Source organism: Nelumbo lutea, chromosome 1, assembly GCF_056320005.1.
Source record: "Nelumbo lutea isolate HS-2025 chromosome 1, American lotus-T2T, whole genome shotgun sequence".
In the NCBI taxonomy this organism is placed as follows: domain Eukaryota; kingdom Viridiplantae; phylum Streptophyta; class Magnoliopsida; order Proteales; family Nelumbonaceae; genus Nelumbo; species Nelumbo lutea.
The window spans coordinates 85,504,820-85,519,097 of NC_142684.1; the positions used below are offsets into that span (position 1 = coordinate 85,504,820).

Sequence of the window (14,278 nt, forward strand, 5' to 3'; positions counted from 1 at the left end):
ACTTGAGGGGGAGTGTTGTGAGGATTATTTAATTGTTATTTTATAGTTGCTGTTAGTGGGTTGTCCTCTTAAGATGCTGTCAGTTAGTTATTTTCTTTCTTTCTTATTAGTTTGTTTCTAGGGAGTGCCACCAGGGGCATACTTGTAATTTTCATTTTTTTATATTAAGTTAATATAAATAGTGAACTGGCGGCAGCCAGAAGTAGGTTTTCTTTTTCTCTCAATCGTATCTTCCTCTTCTTCTCTTTCTCTCTCTCTCTCTCTCGTCTCTCTGTCTCCATGAATGATTACAAAAACAAATTTAACTTTTTGGACTTGCAAGTAAAGGGTAAAGTATAAGTTGACATTATATATCTATCAAATTATCTGCAAATTTTCTAATCTGTTTTCTCATGAAATTAACTCTTCATACACATCTCTTTACCTGATTCCTCTATATACTTGATTGCTCTCTGCTTAATTGAAATCTGTTAGCAGTTAGCTTTCTGCATTGTTGTTACGCTTGATGTTAATTCCTGGTAATCTGCATCCGAAGCCGTATCTGACACTCAACATTTATATATAATTGATTGCCCACTATTACATAGTTTTATATACTTTTTTGTCATGACTCATGAATGTGATGTTTAGGGACAATTTTACTACAGCAAGGCCAGAGAAGCAGATGAAAAGTCTTCTCAAAAGATACTTGAATCCAGGTTCGAGCATGTTGGGCCCTTCAATTTATTTTTTATTTCTTTGATATAAAATTCTAGCAGATATATTTACATTCTATGTTTGAATTTATTCTCAGACCTGAGGAGACTAGATCAGATTTGTCGATTGATTTGCATGAGCATGATGCCAAGGAAGCAATACGGCTTCTCAAGGTTCATCTTACTTCACTTTCTGGAATTCCAGGCAAGCAATATTTCTCATAGGTCTCACCTATTCCCAAGATGAGTTCATAAAATAACATGCATATCTTGCCTTCCATCAGCTTTTCAATACCTTAAGGTTATTGTGGAAACCAATGCTGAAGATACCACAAAAGGGGCTCGAAAACGTTTGGTACGTCTGGCTATTCTGTTGATTTCCGTTAGAAGTTTTAATTGTCTCAAATTCTGTGGGAATGATATATTGACATAAGATAAAATGCAGTACACCTTTCATGTGGTTTGTTACATTCTTATGAATGGGCAATCTTCTGGGAAGAAAAGGAAAAAAAAAAACACTTATAGTGCATCAATCAATTAATTTGTTATATTTTTTTCGAGTTGTAGTTTTCTGGGGAAAAGTGAAAAACAAGAAAAAGAAAAACTTGTTACAAGTGAACACTGAACTGTTTATTCTAAAATCAAATAAAAATCTTGGTTCCAGACAGAATATCAACATTTTGTTCATATCATATAGGGCAATGTTTCGTTGACATCATCTTGTCAATCTTCCCATTAGAACTGTTATCATTGAATTGCCATTCTGTTTAACTTTATTTATCCCCTTGGTGAAATGAAAGTGGCTTTCTGTCTAATATATTTTATGGTCTAGGGCAAGGATTAAAATATCAACACGATACGCCCGATATGGGGCGTATCGTATCGGTATCGGTAGGGGAGGAAATGAGATACTTCATGACTGGCACTGTATCGTACCAGTCATGCATATCAGTCCGATATGCCACCGTATTGACACGTATCGCATTGTATCGGTCGATACGCACTGATACAGAGGCATATCGAACCCGCATTTAATAATAAATTACTTCATTAGAAAAAACCAGTTAACATGATTCGATCTCTGAAACCCGAGTCGCCTAGCGTCCACGAGTGCAAAGACCTTCACCATCAAGCCACTTTCTATTTTGTGATAACAACTGAAATAAATTATTCCTTTATTAACATTAATGCTTACATTTAATCTAAACAAGTAATATATTCAATAACTCCAAGTCCAAATAAAAAAGAATAATATTCAAAATTATTATTTTATAAACCAATAAAATACTTTAATACTTTATACACTATATATATATATATATATATTATATACAAATAAATGTAAGTATTACTTTAATACTTTAATACTTTAATACTTTCCACATATATATATATATATGTTTATAAAAAAAAATATATATATATATAAGGATTTTTAATTTCAATAAATTTATACAAATAAAAATATTATTAATAGAATAAATACTTTATTACTTAAAATTATTTATGTAGACTTGATAAATTATAATAATTATTTTATAAATTATTAATTAATATTTTAATTTGTATTAAATAACAATGTATTTATTATTTACAAAGATAAAATATTGTTTACAAAATATTTGAGAATATAATATAGATTGAATCTAGCAAATCCACTAATCTACATTTATATAAAAAATTTTTCTTTTTTGTTTTAAAAAAGTTCATAAAAAAAATATTAATAATGGAATAATTACTTTAGTAGTTAAAATATATGAATTTTCATATGATATGTGTCTTCAAAATTTTAATAGATTTGATATATTTTAAGTTAAGATTATATATTTTTGTAAACTATTAATTGATATTTTCATTTACATTTTATATAAACATATTTATTATTTACAAAAATGAAAGTATTATTTACTGAACATTTGCAAATTAATTTTTAGTTGATTTTTTTGTTGATGTTAAAAATTGAAAATAGTAAAATAAAAATAATTGAAATAGAATAGTTGCATATGTTTTGTGCTTTGGATTTTAATAAAAATATAAATTGATGCATTATCAATAAAATTGTATAATATATATGCATCTCGTTATATTAATAGTAATATATTTCTTCAAATATATCATTAAAATATACAATTCTTATGTATTTATACATTATTTATAGTTATTTTGACATTAAACTTGAAGTTATTAATATAATTATTGAATTTGTATGCATTTTCTTAGCGTATCCAAACATTTCCATATTTTTTGTCTGATGCGATACCCGATACCGATACTTTAATCCTTGGTCTAGGGCCTCTAGGCTTTAGGAAAATGGCTTTTGTGAATAATGTCTCCATGGAAAATGGTTATGGAGATTTCCTAGAGAGGAATTTGGCCTTTGAAGGAGGATTATTGCAACTAAATTTGATGAATCTATTCATGGCTGGGTTTCTAGACCACTATCTTCTACTTATGGTATTAGTTTTTGGGAAGTATCATGGTGTAAGGACTGCAATGATTTTGCTGCACTTGTTGGTTTCAAACTCAGTGATAGCTCTAGATTGAGGTTTTGGGAGGATGGTTATAGCAGTTTTGGGATGTTTTACTATATTGGTCCTTTGTCTCTATCAAGTCCCACTACTAGTGGGTATAACCATCATTGGTTTTTTTTTTTGATCAGCAAAAAACTTTCATTAATAACAGAGAAATTAAGTTACAATAGATAAAGATTGCAGAGGAATAAACTGCAATCTCCAACAATTAGTTACAATTCTGCCCAATACAATGAAGATCTATTTGCCCCTTGTTTTGCTAGGGTATCTGCCATCCCATTTGCATCCCGTTTGACCCAACCAAACTGAGAGTTGAACTTCCTTGCAAGTGTATCAATATCTCTGAAGATAAATTTGAGCTTCCAAGGTACTGATGTGATGTTTTTGGCCCAAGAGATAACCAATAGTGAGTCTCCTTCTATTTCTAAGCCTGTTGTTCCTATCTGCTCAGCCATCTTTAAACCTTGAAGTAGGCTAGAGATTCAGCTTGTATTGAGTCACTAAAACTATTGGTCCTGAGTAGAGTGCCATCACCACACCCAGATGATTTCTAACACACCCCCAATGCATGCCCTTCCTTGGTTGCCAAGAGAACTCCCATCAAAGTTCAGTTTTAGTTTCTTCAGTGCTGGTGGCTTCCATTCCATGCTTACAAGTACTTTGGGTACATTTGTTTGTGCTACTTTCTTAGTATCTCATTCGTGGAGTAGTTTTTGAATATCTCCATGGTCTTCACCCAATGTGCAGTTTTGATTTTTATGGCTTCAATAACTTCCTCCTTTCTTTTGCTTTTTCCTGAAAAGATTCATTGGTTTCTTTCCTCTCATATAGTCCATACTGTAGCTGCTCTTATTGCCTTCCATACGCACTTTCCTCTTTTCTTTTGTTGACATAGGAAAGAGGGGCTGAGTAGACTTACCACATCTTGTGGGGGAGCCCATCTGCATCCAAAGAGAGAACAAACACCATTCCAAATACCAGAAGCAAAAGAGCAGGATAATAGTAAGTGGGTTAGGGTTTCACCACATCCCAAACAAAGGACACACACATGAGGAGAGAGGCAATTGTTTGGCCTCCTTTTCTATAGCACATCACAAGTGTTTATCTTCCCTATGAACACTTCCCAACAGAAAGCTTGTACTTTTGGAGGGATCGGTTTAGACCTGATTTCTCTCACTGGGAAGTTCACTCCCATAGGATCAATATAAGTGAGCAAACCAAAGAAAGATGCACATGAAAATAAACCATGAGAAGTTGGGGACCAAACCCTACAATCAGCTATAGATTGGTCCAAGTAGACCTTCTCAAGTGTTGAAATCAACAGCACTAGAGGTTCACTCATTTTCCCTCAACCCTCTTCTAAAACCAAAATCCCAAGAGATCCCAGATTCTGAAAGCACACCAAGCCTAGCAACAGGTTTGTTTTTATGGTTTGATAAAGAGTAGAGGTCTGGGAATTTGATCATAAGAGGCACATCCCCAACCCAAAGGTCTTCCCAGAATAAAACTTTGTTGCCACAACCAATATCAAACCTGATAAATTGAAGAAAGGTTGGATATACCTCAAAGATTGCCTTTTAGGGAGAGGATGGAGCTTCATTGGGGGCTAATTTTGCATCCCAGCCATTATCTGCCTCACCATGTAAGCTTTTTTTTTGATGAATCACCATGTAAACTTTTAATGACCCTGTGCCACAACCTTTCTTCTTCACAGGGGAATCTCCACAACCATTTCCCTAGAAGGGCCTTGTTTTTCTTTACTAGGTTCCCTATACCTAATCCACCCTATTCCTTAGGGTAACAAACTTGCTCCCACTTCACTAAATGATCTTTCTTTTCATTACCTGGTTCCCACAAAAGGTCTCTCATTATCTTCTCCAACTTCCTAGCTATTTTCACTGGGATCTTAAAGGTGGAGAGGAAATAAATGGGTAGGTTGCTAGGGTTGATTTTATCAAGGTGGTTCTTCCCCTCAAGGATATATAATTTCTCTTCCACATTGCCAACTTCTTCATGAACCTCTCTACCACCGGTTTCTAGAAACTTTCAGCTTTCAGATTCCCACCCAAGGGCACACCTAAGTATTCTAGAGGCCAATTTTTCATTTCACAACCTAGGAGATTTGCCATGGTTTGGATGTCCCCTCCCTTCAATGTTGATTCCAGCTACACAACTTTTTCTCCAACTAACTTTCAATTTGGAGGCCTGTTGAAATTCATCCACCAATCTTTTCAGATTTCTTAAACTGGATTCATCACAACTTTCACAGAAAATGATTATGTCATCAGCAAATTGCAATTGAGACACCACCACTTCTGATCTACCCATCCTCCAACCTTTAAACTGGTTTTCTTGATTAGCTTTGGTGATTTGTCTACTCAAAACCCCAACCACAAAGGTGAATAAGAATGGGGATAATGATCACCCTGTCTTAGTTCTCTTTTAGCCTGGAAGAAATCCTTTGCTACCCCATTCATCATAATAGAAAAGTGTGTTGAGCTAATACATTCTTTAATCCACATCCTCCACCTTTCACCTAGTCCAATTTTTTCCATTAAATTCAATAGGAAGGACCAATCCACCATATCATAATCTTTTTCAAGGTCCAATTTACAAATCAAACCTTTGCCACCTTGTTTTCTCTTAGCTGCCATGCACTCATTTGCCACTAAGATTTGATCCACAATTTGTCTCCCTTCTACAAAAGCTCTTTGGTTCTGAGAGATAACATAGGGCAATACAGTCTTCAACCTACCAGCTAGGACTTTAGCAATGATTTTGTACAGGCTACCCACTAGACTTATCAGTCTGTAATCCTTAGGGGTTTTGGCCTTCTTTTTTGGCACTAAAGCATTAAAAGTTGCATTTGCTCAAGGTGATAATTTTCCTTCTTGATAGAACTCCACAAGTACATCCATTAATTCACCTTTAAAAATTTCCCAACAATCCTGATAGAAAGCCATTGAAAATCCATCTGGCCTCAGAGCTTTAGATCTATCCATTGAGAATATTGCTTCATGTATCTCTTTAATAGTGAAAGCTCTTTCTAGGAGGTTAACTTCGGATTTTGGCACTCTGTCCCATTGTAAATCTCCCAATTCTGCAATGTTTTCATCAAAGGATGTTAGGATTGACTTAAAATGATCCACAAAGCATCTTTCAATTTCCTCTTTTGTAGTTATTACTCTTCCATCCACCTCTATATTGGAAATTTGGTTTTTCCGTCTTCTCTTGGTTGTTAGGGAGTGGAAAAATCTGGTATTTCCATCCCCTTCTAGAAGCCATTTACATCTAGATTTTTGCCTCCAAGAAATCTCTTCTTTTCTTAGAATCTCTTTGTAGAGAAGATGGGTCGAATGGCCCATAGGCTGTTTATCCTTTTTTATCTTTTATGTTCTTTGCTGTAATGGGCCTTAATCTGGGCTTTATTCTCTCTTATGTTATGTCTTTTTAATTTTCTGCACAACTAGGGGCTTCTTTGTAAATTAGTAAAGTTTAACTTAATGAAATAGAATTAAGGAAGTAAGAGAAGAGATTATGTTTGAAAGTCTCTCTCTGAACCCAAGTTGCCGCCACCTTCTTCTCTCCTCTTGAACTCTGATTTCTGCTACTTTCTTTTGAATTTTTGCAACTTTCTAAACAGTCATTTCTTCTCAAAAGGCTGTTTTTCTTCTTGGTATTAGAGTAGGCTCGTTTTTCCCTTTTTTTTTTCTCCTTTTTTTCCCATACACAACTGTTTTTCTTCTTTGTTCCACTCCTTGACCTTTTTCTTCAATCTTTTCAGTTTCTTAGAGAACCTCACCACTTTGTTTCTAGCCCTTATCCCACCTTTTGACCACCATTCTTTTATCTTTTGCAAAAAGTTTGGAACTTCTAGCCACATGTTTTCAAATCTAAAAGGTGTGGGGCCTCCAATGATATTTTCTTGGTAGAGGCTTAAGGAGCAATGATCAGATGTCACTCTAGGTAGGGCTTTCAGTGTCAATGTTCCCTACAACTCTTCCCAATAAATGGAGAAAAGGAATCTATCCAGTTTTGAGCACACTTGATTTTCTTGGAGATTTGACCAGGTGAAAGAGGCCTGTAACAAGGTAGGTTCTTTTAGTTTTAGGGATTCAATCAAGGAATTAAAGTGTCTCATACTAGTTGTTAAGGGCTGGTTGGGGTTGTTTGTCTCATTTGTATGTCTTATTACATAGAAATCCCCACCCAAACACCACAGACCCTCCCAAATGCCTCTGACTGCAGCTAGCTCTTCCTAGAATGTGTTCTCTCTATATGAATTCGGCCCATACACATTAGTCAACACCCACTCCTTACCATCACTCACCTTTTTGGCTTTTATTGATACTGAGTATTGTCCTATGAATTCCTCCTAACAATCAACTTCCTCATTCTTCCACATTGTAAGGATCCCACCCAAGGCACCCCATGACGGGGCAAAGGACCAACTTAGACCCCTGCTACTCTAGATATTTTCTTATCCACCTTCTGTCCAAATCCGAAAGCTTTGTCTCCTATATCACAACTATAACTGATCTCTCTTTTCTTATCACATTCCTAATGATTCTCCTTTTCTTTTCACTTCCTAAACCTCTTACATTCCAATAAAGCATCTTCATTCCACTCTTTTTTTTTTCCTCAACCCAAACTCATTTCCAATTCCTATTCTCCTCTTTTCTTCCCCCTTTTCCTATTTGCAGTCTTCTCATAGGACACACCACAAGCTAGGCTTTCCACCTCATTCATTCTCTTTCTTTTTTTATCATCTTCTGCCTCTTTTCTAAGATATACCTTTCCTTTGGCAAACTTCCTTTAGGCTTCTTTTTGTTCCTCTCCTTTTACTTTGGGTGTCTCTCTGCAGCCTTCTTCTCCCTCATCTAAACGACATACTTCCTTTTCCTTCTCTTGAGTACTTGCAACAACTTCATTTCCCCCAACATCCTTCTCCAACTCCATCACATAAAACAATTTCTCCCCTAGAACAAAAATTGCATTTTAACACTCCCCCTCAACTTGGAGCATATATATCGTGCAACTCCAACTTGTTACAAATATATTTCATCCGAGCACCACTCAAGCCTTTAGTAAACAGGTCGGCTAGTTGATCTTCATACTTCACATGTGGGGTAATGATTTCTCCATTAACCACCTTTTCTCTAACAAAGTGACAATCCACCTCTATGTGTTTGGTCCTATCATGATACACTGGATTGGAGGAGATATAAATGGCTACTTGGTTGTCACAAAATATAGCTTCATGGGAGTTGTGAGTAATATTCCCATCTCCTGTAATAGTTGTTTCAACCACACCAACTCACATGTAGTGTGGGTTATGGCTTTGTACTCGGCCTCAACACTACTCCTAGCCACCACATTCTGCCTTTTGCTTTTCCAAGTGATCAAAATCCCTACCAAAGATGTATAGTAACTAGTTGTTGATTTCTTGTCATTAATTGACCCTGCCCAATTAGCACCTATGTACCCTTCCAAGGAAAGTTCTCTTCCTTTCTTATACAACAACCCTTTACCTAGAGCACCCTTTAAATATCATAGAACTCTAACAAATAACAATACCTTCCCAATGGACTGTCCTTAGGTTCTGCATGAATTGGCTCAATGATCCAACACTGAAGGAAATGTTTGGTCTTGTGATGGTTAAATAAACCATTTTTCCTACTATTCTTCTATACTGTCCAGGAATAGCTAGCCCCCACCCCTCACTATTAGACATCTTCACATTCGGATCTATAGGGGTATCCATAATCCACTGGCTTTGCCCCTAATAGAATAGTTTCTTCTAGCAAGTCAAGTACATACTTTCTTTGTGAGAGAGATTCTCCACTTTGACCTTGTTACTTCTATGCACAGAAAACATCTCAAGTGCCCCAAGTCCTTAGTCAGGAATTGGCTTTGTAAGAATTGTTTGAGCTTTTCAATGCCATGCTCATCACTTGTCATAATAATGTCATCAACATAGACTACCAACACAATCTTCCGAGAGGTAGTATCTCTACTGAACACTGAATGGCCAACCCTACATTGTGTCATCCCAAATTGTTGTACTACACTACTGAATCTCCCAAACCAGGCCCTCAGAGATTGTTTCAACCCATAAATTGCTTTCTTTAACCAACTGCTAGATAGTGTATGCCCTTAGCTCTAATCAGCGTGATGTACATTATGACATTTATTGTAAATGAATAAAGTACATATTTGATTCATGTTATTATGGTGTGTTTCTGTGTAATACTCTTAAATTGGACACATATGAGACTCGTGTTAGTTTAGAATCTTCACAGCCGTTGGATAGATCTGGGGAGATTTATCCTGCCAAGGCTGACACTGATGTACTGCTAAGTTGGTTGGGGTGGCTTGTCTTAGCTATCAGGGTGAGACCTGAGGTACATGCAGTGTGGGTTTTCTTGAAACCCTGAACCAGACAAAAATTCTAGTATTGCCCTGGACCTTGGAGATAAATGGGCAAAACTGGAATGTTACACCTAACCCCTAGACTCAATTATGATACTGCACTAGGTGTCGGATCGGTTTGTCTTTGATATGCCAATCAGTTAGATCTTTAGAGGGGGTCAAAACCTGGGTATGTTGGGACAGTTCGAGAATTCATCTGAGTGGGTGATCATAGTGACAGGATCAACCCCTTTGTCGGACAAAGTGAATGATCGGGGATGCACTCTCTTTGATGGAAACCTAAAACTATCGGTAGTTGATTTCAACCATTGAAATTTGTTTTTGCAAAATGTATTTATATAAAGATATACATACATATATATTATGGTTTCAAAATGTTTGCAAAAGGTTTTAATTCCCGGGATCTATGTGAGTAGAGAGTGCAACACTATTCCTTGCAGCCGAGGGAGATGTCCTCTCTTGTCGGACAGTGTTTGATCATTATGGGCTGAGAGGTTAAGTGTAAGACCATTGAGGGTAATACTTGATGGGCTAATCTTGCATCTGCCCACAGTCCTTGGGTTTTCATAAGGTGACTGGACCCAAGGGCCATTTAGTGTAAATGTTGGGCCCATTAAGAGCCCATGGTGATGAACTCAGGGGTTCACTGTCTCCTACAGTGAATTCAGCTAGGCCTTGTAACAAAGGCTGGGCTGAACCCATGTGGCTGATGTGTAGATCAATGTTTGGGTCCCATGCCATACAAGGAAAGCCAATTGGGCAGCAAGTTAAGAGGTTAAGTGAGCACATGAACTTAATGGTCCTAAAGCCCAATTTCGAACTGGGTTAATTAGATTAATTAAATAGGGGCAAATCTGGGTTTGGATCAACAGGTAAGGATAAGAGGATAAGTCTTATCCACTTAAAGAGTCCAGATCCAAATAAAGATTTGGATAAGGAAACTCCTAATTTAATTAGGATTAAGCTAATCTTAAATTGCAGATAAGATAAGGGATTATCCTTATCACTTAAAGAGTCCAGATCCAAATAAAGATTTGGATCAGGAAACTCCTAATCAGATTAGGAGGTTGTCTCTTTAAGACTATAAATAAGAGAGCAGGGCGGACATGCAAAACACACCAGACAAGACACAACAATCTGCAAAGTTCTTCCTTGTTCTTGCAACCCCTACCCAGTTCGATCTCCACTTGTGGGAGTGATCAAGAATTTTCTTGATATCGCTTCTTGGTAGAAGAAGCAATCTGAAGTCGTGCTCACCAGCTCTCTACCCCATTCTTGTTGAAGAATTCGGTTCTTGCTGAAGAGCCATCCTGCTAATCCTGCTTCACCTCACACTTTTCAGTGGAAGCGGTTTTTGGTTTTCTCCTTGGGCGTGAATACCTTAATTGGGAGTTACCGCTACTCCGTATCAGGTATATCCCTCTCCTCCCTTATGGTTTCAGATCTGGTCCGGTTTGGTTCAAGATTGATCCTTGAAAATGCAGATTTCTAAAATAGGGAATGCGATTCCCAGATGGGAGAGAGAAAATTTTGAAAATTTTCCCAACCTTTCTGCAGGGTTTGGCCATCCATACGATGGATCTCTCATCCCTTCACCAACACACCTTACCTTCCTCTCCTTGAGCAACATACCTGGAGGTTGCTCCATATATGCCTCTTCCTCTAGGTCATTGTGAAGAAAAGCATTTTTAATATCCAACAGAAACAACGACAAATCAAAGTGTGCAACCAAGGAATAAGCACCCAGACCGAATCCATTTTAGCGACAGGTGAAAAGGTATCAATATAGTCAACTCCATATGTCTGTGTATACCCTTTGGCTACTAAGAGTGCTATATATCTCTCCACACTACCATTGGCAAGATGCTTAATAGTGTAAACCCACCGACAACCAACTACTTTCTTCCCTGGAGGCAGAGAAGTGAGGTCCCAAGTATGATTAAATTGAAGAGTATGAAATTCCTCATCCATTGCCCTCTTCCATTTTGGAGAGAGAAGAGAATCATGAAGAGATCTAGGAACAAATACAGAAGATAGAAGGGATACAAAATTCCGATAGGATGGGGATAAATGGGCAAATGAAACATAACGAGATATAGGATGTTTAGTTCAAGCACGCTTAAACTTTGCGAAGCGCAATGGGGAGATATAAATGAGATGGACCCATCAACGGAGGAGCTGATGAAGGTTGAAACAGAGATGGAGAAGGCTGAAACGCAATACCAGGAAGGCCGTGAGCATGCACGCGATGGCTCAGTGGTCGCATTGACTCTTTAAGTAATAGGAGTAGTCACAGACACCCCCTCCACTGGTAAGGGAAGAGGAGGTGGGGACTGGGAATAGAGTATCAAGATAAGTAGACTCAGCTGAGGAAAAGAAAGGAACATCTTCAAAGAAGGTCACATTAGGAATAATGAATGAGCGATGAAGGGAAGTACTGTAGCACTTATATCCTTTTTGGGTCCAAGAGTATCCCAAAAAGACAAATTTAAGAGCACAAGCATCCAACTTATCCAACCCCAGACCTAAGCGATGAACAAAACAAAAACAATCAAAGACACGCGGAGGCAAAGGGAATGGAGATTGAGAAGGAATGACAATAGAAAAAGGAGAGGAGACACTTAACACCGAAGATGGCATATAATTAATGAGAAAGCAAGAAGTAAGAACATCACTCCAATATTTTTTTGGAACCGACATTTGAATCAAAAGTGCCCGAGCATTGTCATGTAAATGTCTATTCTTCCACTCGGCAACTCCATTTTGTTGTGGAGTGGAGGAACAAGATGATTGATGTATTATGCCATGAGATTCAAAAACATACAAAACAGGTGTCGGAAATATTCTTTTGCATTGTCAAACCGAAAGTATTTAATGGAGATACCAATTGATTCTTAATTTCAGCATAAAAAGAGATAAATATATCAAACACTTTTGTATGAGATTTCATTAAATAAATCCAATTCATCCTTATCAACGAAGGAAATAAAATATTTAAAACCATTGTAAGACTCAACTGGACAAGGACTGCAAACATCTGAATGAACAAGTTCAAAAAGACTCAAAACTCTAGTAGATTCCCTTGGAACAAAAGAGACATGATGATGTTTACTAAGCTAACAAACTTCACACTATAATTCACGAATAGACACAACATCTGGGACAAGACTCTTGAGAGCTGGAAGAAAAGGATGACACTTCTAACAATGCCATTGCAACGGTGTAATGGAAGAATGAAGAGTTGTCTGTAACCCACCACCATCGAGATAATACAGTCCTCCGGTTTCATGCTCACTACCAATCGTCTTCCCCGTCTTGATATCTTGAAAAATGCAATAGGATGGAAAGAATTGGACGGGCAATTCAAAGATTTTGTCAATTTACTAACAAACATAGGACTAAAAGGAAATTTAGGAACATATAGAACCAACGGTAAAGTGAAATCATAATGTAAAGTAACATCACTGGTACTAGAAATAAGGGAGGTAGTACCATCAACCAAAGTAACCGACTGGGCGATAGAGGGAGGGGCCTAAAAATCAATAATCCATTTCCTTCTCCTTCCCAGTACCTAAAGCAGTGTGAGTCATCTCCTAACTCCTGTAGCATCACTATCTCCTTCTACAACGGCATGATTGGCCCGAGTAGATGGTGGGCCATGTAGATGGTGGCCCAACTACAGCAGCATAACAGTAGTTCATCGTATGTCCTTCCCATCCCCAATAGCTGCATTCTTTGACCATTCCTCGACCACCAACACCAACACCATGACCTCAAGTTCCCATCTCTACCACCACTACGGCCTCCTCTCACACCAAGGTTACCCCCTCTAGGATAGTTGATTCTACCACGTGAGCCACCTTTACCACCTTTGGTTGCGACTAGGGCAGAATTCTTTAATACTAGAGAATTACTTGTATGTGGACTCGTAACCCTTCTTATTCTGGAGAAAACTTCTGATAGTGTAGGTATATCACTACTACCTAAAATGAGTAAAATCTGGGCATGCACTGGCTCAATTCAGACCTCAATTTGAAAAAAAAACGCGCCATATCCAACTGATCTCTCTGTTGTTTCTGCACTTTAAGATCAATTGAAAGTGGCTGTTACGAATCCGACTCATTCCGTAAACTCTTCAAGCAAGCATAGTACTCTTCCACACTCCTATCACCTTACTGTAGTTGAAAATATTTCTGATACAATTGATAGATTCTAGTTACATTGTCTTGTCCCGAATACAACTGCTTAGCATGTTCCCAAATTTCTTTTGTAGTATTAAAGAACATCAAGTTCACATTGATACGAGGTTCCATACTGTTCCAAAGAGGCATAATTTGCGCATTCTCCTGGGTCCAATCATTATACCTTGCAACTCCTGGGTCTGGTTTATTTTCTCTTATATATTTTAACTTTCTTCTGGCAGTCAAGTTTACCTCAACCGACTTCACCCATGGTACATAGTTGGTACCATTAAATTTAAGTGTTTAACTGGCGTCATTTGTATAACCATGAAATCAGGTTGTACCATCACATTTGTTTTGGATTCATTGCCAGAAGCTGCCATCAATTATTTCTGAAACACTCTCCCAAGACGAACACCTTCCCAACTCAACAACAACA

At 37.4% G+C, this 14,278-nt stretch overlaps 1 protein-coding gene across 6 annotated transcripts in view; it reads left to right on the forward strand.

The window, feature by feature from the left end:
• The window catches only part of SDE5 (silencing defective 5), a 58,915-nt gene that overhangs the window by 38,420 nt on the left and 6,217 nt on the right, over positions 1-14,278 (forward strand). For all 6 annotated transcript variants that reach the window (XR_016105305.1, XR_016105306.1, XM_088965572.1 and 3 more), the window contains exons 9-11: positions 631-698; positions 794-900; positions 980-1,050. Coding sequence is in view for 4 of the 6 variants with exons in the window: in XM_088965572.1 (XP_088821698.1) it covers positions 631-698; positions 794-900; positions 980-1,050 (246 nt within the window). In the remaining 2 variants the exon portion in view is untranslated. The remainder of the gene's footprint in view (positions 1-630; positions 699-793; positions 901-979; positions 1,051-14,278) is intronic.